We start from the raw sequence: 16,191 nt of genomic DNA, 5'->3' as shown, positions 1-16,191 counted from the left end.
CCCCCCCCCCCCACACACACACACACAACAGCTTTCTACCCCTGCTTCTCCCCAGCTGATCTCCACCCTCCCAGTCCCCGCCTCCAACCACTGCTTAGGAGGAGCCAGGCTGGGCAGCGCAGACAGCTGCAGGAGCAAATTCCCCATCCCCCGTGATGAGGCCAGGAAGACACCACAGCACTGGGGACCAAGCAGGGGACGGGACCACCTGCCCAGGCAGGCACACCCCCACCTCCCTGCATCCCACCTGTCCAGGGCTGGTTGCACAGCTGCAATGGGATGTCACAACTGCTCCTGGCCTCAGTGGTGGCTTCACTTGGGCACTTGGGCAATGCCAGGCCAGGCTGACAGCTGCTAGGTGGCTGCAACATGACAGCTGGGGACAGGGATGAGCCAGGGAAGGAGGCCACCTGCCTGGGCAGCTGCACTCCCCCTGTCCCTTCCCTCCCTGCACTCTGCCTCCCACCTGCCTCTGCCTGCAGCCGTACTGCTGACTTAGGGGAGGGACAGCGGTGCAGGGTGGGGGAGCACACCAAAATACAAATTCACCCAGGGCACCATTTTCCCTAAGGCTAGCTCTGGCTCTGACCACATGGAGCAGAGGCAGATCACTTCATCAGCATCACTCCCTTGTCCCCTGCTGTTCTGCAAGTTTAACCCTCTCATAGCCACTGCCAAATTATGGCCTTGAGAGGGTTGACAACAGTAGCTGTGAGTGGGTTAAACCTGCAGAGCAGTAGAAGGAGGGGGCGTGATGCTGATGAGGACACTTCATCCTGGCTCCATGCAGCCAAAATGTTCAGCCCCTGGCTGAGCTGGTGCCATGGCAGGTGAGATTGTGGAAAAATCTTTTTTCACTCTACCTTCTTATAATAATGTGTGTGTCTTATTTGAAGGCAAGTGGTGTATGAATACAGTAAGTATTAAAAGCATTGTCAAGTGCCCAATCTAGTCATGCATGCTGCTATGCTGAAAGTGCTTACTAACAAAGACTCAGTTGAATTGTTTTATACCTTTGACATACCTGTAAGACTGGAGATCCTAAAATTTAGAGATTGTTGCATAAAATGTTTCCAGAAGGCGTCCTATGCTTTGCTCATCAGAGGCCTAGAATCCAACTCTCTTCCTATGTTTTGCAGCACAACACAATGACAGACTCAATCCTAAGGACTGATCCTACTTCTTTCTGGTCAATGAAACTTAGACATTAAATTCAATATGTTGTTATTTCAGGGTTTTACATGACACATTTACCATTCATGATGGAAACCACAAAAGAAAGAAAGAAAAGAAAATGTTGAGCCCTTTAGTATAAGATGTAGTTATTTTTGGCACTCCTGTGACAAAGTGGCTTTCCTTATCAAAAAAACAGTGTCTTTAGATGGCAAGTCTGTACCTTTTGAATGGCTAGAGTCCAACCATGTCTCTGTATATTTGCCTTTCCAAGTCGTGCTACCATCCATACCATTCAGTTCTTTTGGTAAGAACTGAAAAGGAAGTGGAACATGGACTCCTGGAAGATGATGGACTTAAAATGCTTATAAGCAAAAACAGTTTAACAATAAGGATGACTTCCTTCATATTGAGTAGATAACTGTAAAGGGAAAGTAATTTATTCACCATTAAAGGACATCTGAAATATTAAACCTGGGAGGCTGCTAAAAGCAAAAAGCAGTAGGGTTTTTAAACCAAGTTTACTTTACTATAGGGCATTGTTAAATTCTGAGCTTTAAGAAATGTGGCTGTGCCACTGATACCATAATATTACTTGATTGCTGATACCAGAACTATCAAAGCAGCCTCACCCAGTTTTTAATTATTCCCACTATAAGTTGGTCTCCTAGACTCTCTGGAGTCTAAGGTAATTTTCAGCAACTCCAGACACAGGAGAGCATTTCTCCTGGGGTATATCCCTTTTAAGACATTCCTTCTAGTGTGACTGTTGAGACAGCTGAATACAAAGTACATATTTTTGGTTACCGTACATTAGTCAGTTGTTCTCTGTTCAAAACTCTCTTAGGTCCAGATTGTGGCTGCCCTTATAAGGTGGGGAGGAAGCTTTTTTCTGTCTTATACATCTCTTGTACACTTATGGTGCAATGACTTATGGTCCCCTGCTATCGTTTGTGCTAGCCAAGTAGCATAAATCCTAGATTTCCACTGTGTTGGAGGGGTGAACTCCTATAGATCCCACAGTAGATTTTCAAGCTAAACTCCCTCGAAGGGGTAGAAGTGGGATTATCCTTCCTCAGGTGCAGCTGTTGCAACTCAAATTGCCTTCCCTCTCCATAACACACCAGAGAGGTGAATCAAGGCTCTAGTTTGGGCAGGAGATGGGGATGGATCAATTGCTAGAACTAGTGGCTGTTTTACAAGGCTTGACCACTTTAAGTCTAGGTCAGGGCAGTGCTACTTGCCCCTCTGACATTCATGCATCAATTTTACATTTAAATTTATCTACATGGCATTCTATTTTACACCATCACTTTTTTTTCCCTAGCCATTGCTTACTGTTGCTTTTACTCATGTGTCTGGTCATGTAGACATATGCAGTCCCCATCTTCAAGAGCTTACATTCTGTGCTGTTTCATGCTTTAGTGCAACCATGTTAGTCAAAATGTGTGGATGGAGATACAACATGTTCGGCTGCAACTGAGAACTGCTCTCAGTTGCAGATTGATAGTTACATTCTTTGCAATAGTGACTGGTGATTCCAGGTCTTTATTGAGAATGAGAAGTGGGTGAAATTGTTACAAACAGTTACAAAGCAATATCTATGAGGATTCAAACCTATGTCTGAGGTTAAACCCTTTGTTAGGTGATAAGAAAGACTGTCTAAAAAGTGGAATAGAACTTCATAATTCTAGGTATCACACAATAGTTTTTTGGCATTCCCTGAAACCCCTTAGTTCCAAGCATCAAACTTTGATCTCAGCATTACTCAGTTTACATCTCCTCTTCCCCAAAGAATAGAATAATTAATAAACTGAAAAGCATACTCTGATAGTTACTTGAACCATTTTGAGATCCACCCTTTATGAGTTTGCACAGTCTTATTTGATAGTCACAGCCCCTCTATTAAACATGCTCTGAAACTCTTGTACAAAACTTATTTAAGCTCCTTGAAGAGACAAAGGAGAATCAAAACACTGGTGATGCAGATGATGATACAGTCACTAGATTAGTATACTAGTGTATGTCTGGAAAGAGAAATATCAAATAAAAGTCCACCTTGATGTGCCCTTGGATTGCAAAAAGCCTTCTAATGCAGCCTGTGTCATGATTTATATCAATGACTCATAGCATGGCGTTATATTTAATGTGATGTAACACTGATGCAAGATGTCATTCATGGAATTTCAATGTCACAGAGAAAGCTAAAGCAATTTGAACCTGTCCTTGCCTTCCATCAGAATGAAAATGATTAAGGCAGATCACCAAAATGTCTAGGCCCTTTCATACCCACTTTGATCTTCTTGCAGTCCACTGCTGGAATAGCAGTTTTGTTTCCTGAAGAAAAGCAGCTGCCAACTAGTAAATACTACCTACAGTATGTCTGAATACCTCTGTACATAAGAAGACAAAATTGCTGACTGATGACCCAATTCTGTACACACAAAATCACTGCGTTTAACAGAAGTTTTGAGAGCAAATCAGTGACAGGATGATGCTGATAAATCAAAGAGTCTATATAATCTCTATTTCTAACATAGTCATTATGAATTCTCCTAACATTCTTCCTTTGCTATTTGCTTCACATGGAAGTGAATCAGCATTTCAGGAAATACTAATTCAGAGAAGACAATAAGCCTTCATTTCTCAGATTTTGAAGAGAACTACAGGAACCCTCTTAGCAAAAGGAGAAAGGTGCAATAATTTAGGCAATGCTCCAAAAATGGATGGAAGCCAGTGCACACAAAAGTCCTTCCAAATCTCTCTGAGCGTTGTTCTCTGCAGCTTTGGTTAAGGAAGAATTCCTGGGAAATCTTCACTGTACTTCTGGAGCAGCTATTAAAGAAACTGGGAGACCTTCTACTATTATAGGGCAGAAAGAAATGGAGATACAAATACTTCCTTTAGCCACATGTATAACAGTTTATCCCTTCATGTTAGAAGACTACCATGTTAGCAGATAACTGGTTCTGTGGGACAGATAGCTACTGCTAGTGCTGGATCTATAGCCTACCAGAGACAAAGATGTTTTACACAAAAAGATTTAAGAAGGCACAGTTGCAACTAGACGTTTATGCACCCTGGGTGCCAATGGTGCATGGTGGCGGCAGCTGCAGCCAGGCTGCTGGCAGTAGCAGTTAGGCCACAAAGGCAGGGGCTGCTTTCTGTGCCACCGCCCTCCAAGTCAGTGCTTCAGGACGGTACCCCAGTCATCTCACTCCTCTCTCAGTTTGAAGCCAACTCCTTGGTTACTCTAGAAGGTGGGTTGTGTGCTGGAAGGGGGGTTGTGTCATATTTGCCATAGCCTGAATGTAACTGGGGGTTGGCATCAAAGTTCAATAGCTATGTGTAACAGAATGCCTTCTCCGCGCCAATCTACCAACTCCCCGCCCAACTGTTCTGGGCTAGCCGCCTGCCTTGTCTCCTGCCGTGCCTTGATGATAATTAATGTGTAAGTTAATTAGGCATGTTATGCGAGGCTGCCCATTTCTTGCCCCAATGCCAGGGGGTGATATCTGCGGCTCTGTTCCTCCCCTACACCGTAGCCCAAGCCTTGCAGATGGCATCCACTAGTTGTTAACATCACCGGCCCCACTCTGGACCCCAGAGCCATCCAATCAGGACCCCTCTAAGATCCCTCCATTCAGGCAGCCTACTCTGCCTTCATTCGGGACTGCCTAGCTCCCCGATCCATTCTCCCTTACAAGTGTGGTCCCCCCGGGACCTTTGGCTACATTGGCCCTGGCCTCATCTCCAGGCCAGTCGGAACCCCAGGCCTCAGCTCTGGGCATCCCTCTTGTTCAGCCCCTGGCACTTTGACCCTTCTGGTCCTGGCCCCAACATTGACCAGTTGAGGGATTTCAAGTCAGGCTTATAAGTCTATAGCCCTCTCTCTCTCTTGGGTCTGCCTTCCTGACCCTTCAATGGGGTAACCCATCCAGTTGTGGGAGCTAGGGTTATTAAGGCACTGCAGCGCACCTTTCACCAGGGTAGTAACTGGGCTGGCATTTCCTGGGGACTCCCACACCACTGAGAGCCCCACCAGGTCACCCACACCCAGCAGGGTGTAGTTCTAGGTCATGCCCAGGACCAGGAGCCTCCAAACCAACCCCTACAGCTCCTGCCCTTGCCTCCAGGAAGATACATGAAGCCTTGCAGCACCATCTCCCTTGGAAGCCCATTCCAGATTCTGGCAACCCTTACTGTAAAGAAATTCTTCCTGATGTCTAACCTAAATCTGCTCTCTGTCAGTTTGTGGCCATTATTTCTAGTTACTGGTCAACAGAGTATCTCCTATATCCCTTGCTGTCATGTCCCAGTCTGTCCCCTCCTCCCCCCTCCCCCCGATGACAGCCACAAGATCATCTCTCAGTCTTCTCTTGTGGAGGCTGAAGAGATTCAGGTCCCTCAATCTCTCCTCATAGGGCCTTACCTGCAGGTCCCTAACCATACAAGTGGCCCTCCTCTCGACCCTCTCAAGGTTATCCACATCCCTCCTGAAGTATGGCATCCAAAACTAGATGCGGTACTCCAGCTGCTGCCTCACCACTGCCCACATCTTTCCAGGTCAATGCCAACCCAACCACCACCACTCTCTGGGTGCATCCCATTAGACAATTTGCCATCCACCTGACCATGTAATTATCTACATCACAACCGCTCAGTTTATTTATGAGAATAGGATGAGATACCATATTGAAGACTTTCTTAAAATCCAGGTAGATGGCATCTACCTCATCCCCTGAATCTAAGCATTTTGTGATCTGGTCATAAAAAGAAACAAGGTTAGTCAGGCAGGATCTACCTGCTATGAACCCATGCTGGTTACCCTTCGGCATTATTTTTCCTGCTGAACTCCCACAAATGTGATCTTTAATAATTTTTTCAAAGGTTTTCCCAAGGATAGAGATGAGGCTAACTGGCCTATAGTTACCTGGATCCTTCTTCCTCCCCTTCTTGAAAATAGGGACCACATTGGCCCTTTTCTAATCCTCTGGGACCTGACCTGAGCCCCATGAGTGTTCAAACAACTGTGCCAGTGGTTCTGCTATGATACTGGCCAGTTCCTTCAGTACCTTTGGATGAAGATCATCCAGGCCTGCCTACTTAAACACATCCAGTCCATCCAAGTGTCCCTTCACTAAGTTGGCACTAACAGTTGGTGGGCTGGTTTCCCTCCTGTGCTTGTATATAATCCAATTGGGAGATTTGTCCTGATCCTTGTTCAGGAATACAGAAGCAAAGAACTCATTGAAGAGCTCAGCTTTGTCCCTCCTATCTGGCACCAATTGCCCTAGTCTGCCCTGTAGGGGTCCTATGTTACCCTGTGCCTTCTTTTTGCTCCCCATATACCTGTAGAAGGACTTCTTGATGTCTTTAATTTTCGTTGTCAGCCTAAGTTCCATGGCAGCTTTGACCTTTCTAACTGACTCCCTGCAAGTGTGAGCCAAGTAGGCATATTTTGCCGTGGTAGCTTCCAGAACCTATATGTCTCTTCTTTTACCCCTAGGCTTTCTTGGATTTCTCTGTTCAGACAAGAGGGTGTCTTGGCACCTTTCCCCCCTTTCCTGCACAATGGGATTGCCTCCTGTGCCCGAAGGATCATTCCCTTTAGGAATAGCCACCCTTCCTGGACTCCCATCTCACCAATGCCCCTGATCATCAGTGCCTCACTAACTAATCTCCTGAGCATATTGAAGTTGCCCTTTCTGAAGTCTGACACTTCTGCCCTACTGGTTATCTTTTCCACCCTTTGCCAGATAGTAAATTAAATCAATTGATGGTCACTATCCCCTAGGTTACCTTGTATCTGCAGATACTTGATAGGTTCAGGGGGGCTAGTTAGTATCAGCAGTGCATTCTTCTAGAAGTTTTCCAGGATTTGAAATAGCTAGGACAAAGAGTCTAGAAATGCATGGCTCTGATATTCCTAGCCTGCCATGGAATGGGAGGGTTGTAATGTTTGATGGTCCAGGGTAGGGCTGTCCACATTCTAAGGGCCTAGGGGCTGCATGCTACATAAGCTGCACTAACAGGGCTGCATTAGTGTAAGCTATGGGCCCCCAGGCTGCATCCTCCCTGCGCTACATATGGGAAGCCCCCAAACCACTGCACCATGCCGCAGGCTCCCCTGGTACCATGGGCTGTGCCACCCTACTCCCTGGGGTAAGAGAAGGAAACAAAGGTTGATATTGGGGGAATACTAGAGACCCCAGCTGCTTCAGCCAGAGAGATAAGGGGTGTGAAGGTTGGATAGAAGCCCAGGGGCTGCACATTAACCCCATGTGAGCTGCACGTGGCCCCTGGGCCACCAACTGGACAGCCCTGGTCCAGGGAATATAAATGTTCTTATCAAACAAATCCTACCACATAAAATGCCAGTTTAATTCCAATGTTTACAATCAACAGACTCCCCCCCCTTTATTGCAAGGTTACAATGTGCACTTGAAGTGAGATGCAACTGGAGGTGGAAAGGGGAGCACTGTGTACAAACTTTCATGGTAAATAGGATGGAGACAAGTCATAAAGTAGAAATTGTCTGAGGGAACCTTGTGCCTTCCACTGGCAGCATTAACTGAAGGAGAGTTTTTGGAACACCAGTGTCCAGAACTTTGAGAAGAGGGTGATAGCACAATTGTACGCAGAGTATCAAGCCTCAAGAGCTTGACTAAAGGCTGGGAAGCCAGATTTTCAAAAGGTGGTTAGGTGCCCTAGATGCAGCTAGAAGCCTGCCAAACCATTCATATTAGCTACTCTGTCCCAAATGTTTAAAGTACTGTAGTCCCTGAGGGGGCATCTGAAAGCAAAGCCCAAAGATGATGTCTGTACCACACATCCTCATTCATTCTCTACTGATTTGTGGACATAGAATAACACCTACCCTGCCTTTTACTGAACTTCTATCCAGCTGTACTAATCAAAATTTCAGAAGAAGATCAGTAGTTACACTTGCTAAGGGTTTCAATAACAGGCATAAAAATATTCATATGTCTAAAAAGTTTCTGAGCCTACTGAAGAGATGGCAGTTTGCCAAACATAGTCAACAAAGAAGATTGCCAAAGATAGCACACACAATTCTCCTAGATAATAGCATATGCTCATTGAAATCTTCCAGACTTGATCTTTTAGGACTCTTTTAGTATATAGTGCACACATTGGTGCTAGATGCAAAGATAAGGAGGGAGGGCTTGTGCTGCATCCCTTCAAAGAGCAACACAAAGCTCACATCTTTTGCAAAGAAGAGATACAGGTGTGGCTGCCTCCCCAACTGGATCCAGGACTTCCGCAGCCCAGTGACCAGTAACATAAACTGAGGAGAGGGAGTGACAAGGATAGGAGCCCCAGGCCCTGCTCTGTGACAGGGCACAGAAATAGCCACCACTGTGGTGACAGTTGAGCATGCAGCCAAGATCAGCCTGACAATAGCAGGAAGTGCCCCATGCATTGCAGCTGCCACAGGCGCAGCACTACTATGTCTGCACAAAATGACACTCAGGTGTCTAACTAGACAATTTATTTCATTACAAAATTCTGAAAACCAGTAACTATAATAGGCAAAGTTTAAGGTGTTTTGCCCCATTCTTCTGCTTCACTAAAACAAGACCCAAAGCCAAGCACACCTGCTGCTGGTAAGTCATTCTTAACTTTTCTTTTATGCCTACCATGACCTGCACCAGATAGAAGTGGGAATGGGCCTCTTCATTAAACCCTCTTCCCCAAGGTTTATGAAAAGGTGGAATCTCATATATTCTGAGCCATTTCCTCTGTTACTTTGATGTGGATTCAGTCAGGTAACAGAGGATAATGTAATCCGACATTATGAAAAAATCTAGCGGAATAGAAAGAGACTCTGATAACTTTTCTGTTGTCATGAGTCTGGCAGCCAAGATGCTGTATCTCAGTGCTTTATAGAGTCTAGAAAAATGACTGAAAGTAAGTTCTTTGAAGAGTTAGCTCATGAGATATGCCCAGAGAGAGTCTCTGCACTGGAGTACCAGACCCAGGCATCTGGGACGCTGAAATCAAAACTCAACCCAGCCTCTCTATCTGATCATTTCAGCAATAACAAATCTGAGGCAGACTTTTTATTGCTTGTGACAGTGACACTTTTTTTTTTCTGTTACCAAAGTCCTTGGGTCTCACATTTCAGTGCCAGAGGTGGTGTTAAGCCCTAACTTTAACTGCAACTGCAAAATATTTTAGTGTCTTCATGCTACTTGCCATTTCAAGCAACGCTTATTCAGTTCTGTATCACACCCAGACAACTGCCAAGTTGCATTCAGTTACACGATGCAAACCCATAGTGGTAATGGGATGTCACTGTGGTGAACACTTCTGTTGACAGGAAGGAACAGAATTCATTCCACTCTCTTTAGTTGCCTTGACTCCATAAAACTTAACATTAGTAAAAAGCAGTCAAAATATTTTTGTCCCTGGGGTCAGAAGATAGGACTCTGAACTGAACAGATCTTTTCACTAAAGATAATGAGTCACTTCTATATAATTAATTTTCAAAACAGGACCATGCATACACATGATAATTTAATGTTCAAAGGACCGGAGATTCTGGCCTTTTTTGACACTGGCCAATATAAAAAAACAACTTCAGGCTATTTCTAACCACATAAGTTAGAGCACCTTTGAAAATGTCCTAGTTTGCAACTCCCCCAAAGAACCAGACCACCCTCAAAGACGTAGAAGGCACGGAAACAGCCCTCTTTGACTTGGGTTCTGTGCTAAGGACATCTCCGCTGGACAGGAGTACGAGGCCCTTGATCTTTATTCATTGGCACCTGACAATGGGAAAGCTGAGTTCACTACCATATATCACAAAGAAGGCAACCCAAGAACTGTCAGGATTCCCAGATTTGCTGTCTATGTTCCTATGTACACGTTTATGGGTGTTAGTAAGCCAAAAATCCAAATGCTCTTTCTGCAGTAATTGTGTGTATAAGATGCCAAGCTTTGACAAGTGGTGAGAAGCTGCTCCATTTAAGATGATAACCCTGCCTTATAGACACGTGTGTTTGTATGCACGGACACACATAATGTTATATTAAAATGAGTCAGTCAGTGGTTTGTTCATCTGTTCATCAAGTTATTTTTTCCCCTTTAGATGGAGTTCTCTCACAAAGAGCAAGGTTTAGACAGTTGTGTTGAAAATGATCCCTTTCAAATGAATGAAGAGTTCATGCCTGAACATGAAGAGAATCTGATTCACCCACACAGTAGCAGACAAACTCTTTATCACAAGCACCATTTGACTTTCTAGACGAAACATTTGCTTGCATTTCCTGTTTTATCACTGTCGAAAGTAACTGTTAGATAAATATTTGATAGACAGATAGTCCCAAAAGCTTGTATAACTTGCATAGGTACTTATTTCTCTACTGTAAAATGGATTGGCCTTAAAGCAATTTAGTTCTTATTTTCTATGTGAGTTCTAATCAGACAACTAATCCTAGGTAGGGAATTACCACGCTGTATTAGAAGATCAGGGAGATACCTACCTTACGGCCTGCCTCATTGTTGTGTAAGTTCATGAGAGTCCTTGCGTTCTGTTTAATCTCCCTTGCATCCACAAATACTTTGGCGAAACCTATTCCATACCGAATATCAGCAGAGCAGCCTCCCCATTTCCATCCTTCCTCTTTATGGTATTGTCCCTGTTTTTCTTTGTCACAACCACAGTCGCTCAAGTTTCCCTGTGTACAAGCAGCAGTGATCGCATGTGCAACTCCAGCAGCAATGATGGCATATGTGAATGCTGCTTCTCTGCTACCTGAAAGTAAAACGGATTGTAAAGACATAGTGCAAGATTTGTGATACAGTGATTTAGAAAAATACATGCACGTGTATACACTGCAAACATCAGAAAGTTATTATTAAAAGTACTGCAAATATACAGACATTTCTCTACACATGTAAGTACTGATCTGTGTTGATGTTCATCCCTTCTCTAAACCAATAAATCTCTAAGCTGCAGTATTTATAAAATGAGATAAGCCCATATATGTATACATGCATCCAGATAGCTGCATGAATGCATTTCAAGTTGTTATTGGAGCTGGTCAGATATTTTTGCTAGTTTATGCTTTTTGTAGGAAAATGCCAATTTGTCAAACTAAAATATTCATGGAAAAGTTTAGTTTTGCCAAATCTTCCCATTAAAAAAAAGTACAAATTTGTTGAAACATTCCATTTTGACCTTTTTAAAATGAAAAAATGTTGGTTTTCAGCTTTAAGTAATTTCATTTAGAAATCAATTTTTTTTTCCTAAGGAGGTATTATTTTTAAAAGACAAAATCAATGCATCTCAAAATTATTTAAACAAGCAATTTCAAATGGGCCAAAAAAAATGTCTGCTTGTTAGTCCATGAAATTTTTTGCAATAAACCTTGTCTTGATTCAGAATCAGAAAAGGGACAGGAAAACTGTTTTCTGTCCAGCTCTAGTTATCACTTCAAAAATAAGATCATGCAACTTTTCCATTAGTGACTCAGACCTTTGCAGATGAAAGGCTGGGGGTCAGACAACTAAGTCAACTGTCAGGAATATTTCCTCCTGATTTTTGTTTCTATTTAAAATGTGTGGTCTACTTATCTTTAAAAAATGTGGTTTCTAATGACATTATGATGTCCAAGGAGTGAATTGCAGATGATTTTTTATGTTCTCTGGGTTATTTACATTCAAAATACTCTCAGGGGAAAAGGACCTGTTTGAGATGCAAAGAATTTGTAGGAGTCATCTGTCAGTATATACAAACAGGTGGCTAATTTAAGTAAAATTTTTATTTGATACATTCTTGAGAAAAAGACATAAAACTGAATATTTGGATGCACACATAATGACAGGTGATAGGTTATTATTCATGGGTAAGAGTGCTTCTGCTGTTTCAGGCTTCATGAAAAACCAGTTCAGAAAGAAATTCCTTACAGGTTCTTCATTCCTAGCTGCCTTTCTCTTCACATATACAAGCTTGTCTGTAGATAGTTCTTTTCATGAAAAACAGTTTCTCCCTATTCCATTACCTGATAGTCATACACGTATAACATCAACAATATTCGATAATAGGAAATGTCATGGACACTTAACAGCATCAGCGGTGTTCCCAGTGCCAGATTTGCAAACAAACCAGTAGTCAGTTGCCTAAAAGAATTTCAGTGTCTTCAGTTAAATAATAAAACAATAGATAAGGGAATGTGATTCAGCAGAACATCCCCTTGGGCTTTGTTGACCTATTAAAATAATGGAATCATAGAAAATTAAGGTAGAAAGGGACCTATCTAGTCCAACCCCAAGACTCAAGGCCCAAAGCAGGATCATTACCAATTATATCATCCCATCCAAGGCTTTGTCTACCCAGGTCTTAAAAACCTCTAAGGATGGGGATTGCACAACCTGTTTGGGTATCCTGTTCCAATGCTTTACTGTTCCCCTAGTGAGAAAGCTTTTCATGATATTTAACCTAACCTTCCCCTGCTGCAACTTGAGACCATTATCTGCCACCACTGAAAATAGTTTAGCTCCATCCTCTTTGTAACCCCACTTCAGGTAGCTAAAGACTTATTAAATCCCCACTCAGTCTTCCCTTCTCCTGACTAAATGAAACCAGTTTCCTCAGCCTCTCCTCATATTACACAGAGGGGTGCGCGAAGTGAGCCCTATTAAATTTGGATTCAGATTTGGGCCGAATCGGGGACAATGATTCGATTCATTGATTTGAATCATTGTCCCTGATTCGATTCAGCTGAACCTGGAGATATGATGCTGATTCGGAGAATCAGCAATTTGGACATAGATACAGCTTTAAATGTTTCTGCTACATACCTCGAGGTACCAGCATGGCTTGTGAGCATTGTGATGCACAGGAGTGTGGGGGGGCCTCCATGTGTTCAGCAGCGAACCCAGAAGTAAACTGGAAGTACTTCCTGTCCACTTCTGGGTCCACTGGGGAACATGCTGAGGGGCCCTCCCAAGCCCACCCCCCCCGGGCTCAGCAATCAGCTGCAGACCCCGGGTGCTCCCCAGACCCAGGAGGCACCAGTCGCCGAGCCACGGCAGTGCGAAGGGGCTCCCCCATGCACTCACTGGTGGACCTGGAAGTGGACCAGAAGTGCTGCTGAGGGCCCTGGGGAGCCCCCCATGCTCCTGTGGGACACGCCATGCACCCCAGCATCCGAGCACTCATGAGCCCCTGCTACCTAAAGGTATGTAGAAAAAACATTTAAAGCTGTCTTTATGTCCAAATCTCTGAATCTTTCCAAATCGATTTGGAGGGTTCCGATTCAATTCGGAGAGATTAAAGAGTCCTCTGATTTGATTTGGATTCAGAGATTCAGCCACCAAATTGGGTCAAATCTCTGCCGAATCGAATCAGGGACTGAAGTTTCACACAGCCCTAATTACTCAGCCCGCTAACCATTTTTGTTGCCCTCCACTGGACTCTTTCCATTTTGTCCACATTACTGTTTGGGCTAGCAGTTTGTTATGAAAACTTGAAGTGAGGGACAAGTCTCCAGTATATAGTTTCCAGTTCAGTCATGGCTTGCAGTATCAAAACACTTAATGAGTTGGGCTGCTTCAGGAACTAAAGAACTCCCAAAGATATAAAGGAGAGAGAAACAAAATCAAATGTATCAAAATATTTTGTTGACTTTAGATAACTTTTGTCAGGTATACACTCAAACATAATGTTAAACACAGTATAAACACCAAGGGCCAATGGCCAGGTGGCTAAATGCTATGATTGGGAAACTGAGACAGAAACACCAGTTTCACTAGAACCAAGGTAGCTCTTCCTCCTGTTTGAGACAATCACAGTAAACTGGGTCACTGAGAAATTTCAAGTATGGCTACTAAGGAAGCTGAGCCTCTTGAAAAAGGGAAGCAGAGCAGTAACAGAAACGTTACCTTTCTTTTTGAGTTCACTGAGGCCTAGAGGATTTCCTGAAGTTCATAATAGATCCCTATACTAAAATGCGCCCTTAAAGCCATCCTGCAAGGGATGATGTGTTGGCAACTCTAAGTGGTGAATCTTGAAGAATGTATTGAACAACATTTATTTATTCTGTGAAAGAGAATGTGAGGAAAGCTTAGGCCTAAATTTGTGCGTTTTTGTTTTTCTTTAGTTGCAAAATTTCTAATTCAAGACAGGAACTGTTTTCTCTCACATAATAAAAACACTAAGGGCCTAATGATAATCTAAAAAAAGACCACTGAAAATAAGAAAATAACTTCATTCAGAATGAGGGCATAACTAGTGTAAGTAAGGTCAGAATCAGATCCTAACTGGTTTTAAAAATGCTAAGAAATACAACTTACTTGAAAAAAGAAATCGACATCTCTTAAGTATTAAAGGATAGTTATTTGTAGTGCAAAGAAGACATGTATCCAGAGGCACAGCCCATGGAATGGGGTAGGCCACCCAGGCCATGGCCCGACCAACTTTTAGCACATTAATTTAGCTACCTATGAAGTTAAAAAAAATTTAACTGGAATGACAATTGCACATTTTTTGGGTTATATAAATTAACATGCTAAAAGTTGGTCAGGTCATGACCAGGTGGCCCACCCCTTTCCGCAGCCTATGTCCAGAGGAATTCACCGCTAGAAGGTGTCAAAGACGTAATGTAGTAGTTATAAAATATCATGCTTGTCATATTTGTAGCTTATTTTTTGCCTAGATGAGTCATCTTCTTGAGCTTCATTACACTTGTTCTACCCTTCAGAATACAAATGATTTTGAAAGATATTCTGGCATTAATATGTGCAATTTTATGTTCTTTTCATTTACTATTTTTATATGGATTTTGTCATCGTTTCTTCAACCCAACCCTGGTAAATTTACATTCCACTGTAAAGAAGTTGGGCACTCTCACACACCCTGTGCTTCAGTCACCCCTGCTTCCCTCGCTATTGATTATTTTGCATCCCCCTTCAGCTTTCCTCTCTGGTGAGTCTGTCATGATGTTGTCGCTTTCCTCACTGCCAGTTGACACCAATTCCTGTTCCCAGCAGCAATTGCTGGCAGGAAAATTGGCAGCAATCACTGGCAAAAGAAATCAGTGGCAGGGGAAACAATAACAGCAGCTGAAGGGGTGAGAAATTCGCTAAAGGAGGGGGTGCGTATGCCCCCTCTCAGAGCTTTTCCACCGCCGAAGGGAAGACCCCATAGTTTGGGAAATACTGCTTTAGAAACTGAAAGGGGGCAACAGGGCTTTGTATCCAATCAAGTCAGAGTGGATAAAGGCAGTCAACTTTGCTTTAAAAAAGTGGGGGGTTGTCTCTCTCTATTTTTTAATGATAAAAAAATTTAAACGTTTCTGAGCCAGGTTTTGGTAAACTGTATTTGGACAGAAATCAGGTGCTCATTAACACACCAAAGTTCTGTTCCTGGCCAGCTTCTGCCCCACATTCATCTTTCCATGCAACTGTCTGCTGTGGCAAGAATAATGTGTGCAGGACAAGAAGGTGTGGGTCTCAGCACGTAACTATGTGGGTCACATCCCCTACGCACTCGATGTACATGCTGAAATCCCCTGCAACTCCACTTGTGGAGAGTTCAAAACCATGGAACAAACTTTCATGGGTTTTGAGGAAGGCAATGGTGAACTGGAATAACTCCACACTAATCTACTCCCTCTCACTTGCTCTTCAGCCTATGTGAATGTGAAGCCTATAACCAAATTAACCTGCTGTCTTAATTTTCCTGAAAAGGTTTAGTTGCATGAAATGGAGAATGCTGATGCTAGAAGTATCCCTGGACAAGTTAAAACCTTTAATGCCAACACAATACCATTATTTCTATTTTTAAATAGAAATAATTTTCTATTATTCTCCAGCTGGTCAGGCCACAGCTGGAGTACTGCGTCCAGTTCTGGGCGCCGCACTTTAAGAGGGATGTGGACAGCATTGAGACGGTCCAGAGGAGGGCCACTCGTATGATCAAGGGACAGCAGGGTAGGTCCTATGAGGAAAGGTTGCGGGGCCTGAACCTGTTCAGCCTTCAAAAGAGAA

The 16,191-nt window shown here is 43.4% G+C and overlaps 1 protein-coding gene across 1 annotated transcript in view; it reads right to left on the bottom strand.

Moving 5' to 3' along the window:
- WNT7A (Wnt family member 7A) overlaps nt 1-16,191 on the bottom strand; it is a 103,073-nt gene that overhangs the window by 41,039 nt on the left and 45,843 nt on the right. Inside the window, exon 4 of the mRNA XM_019504615.1 lies at nt 10,683-10,954. Coding sequence (XP_019360160.1) covers nt 10,683-10,954 — 272 coding nt within the window. The remainder of the gene's footprint in view (nt 1-10,682; nt 10,955-16,191) is intronic.

Source organism: Gavialis gangeticus, unplaced genomic scaffold (genome assembly GCF_001723915.1).
Source record: "Gavialis gangeticus isolate Ggan-Ray unplaced genomic scaffold, GavGan_comp1, whole genome shotgun sequence".
Classification (NCBI taxonomy): Eukaryota; Metazoa; Chordata; order Crocodylia; family Gavialidae; genus Gavialis; species Gavialis gangeticus.
Note: the sequence above shows the minus strand (reverse complement) of the source record. Positions and strands in the feature narration are given on the sequence as shown.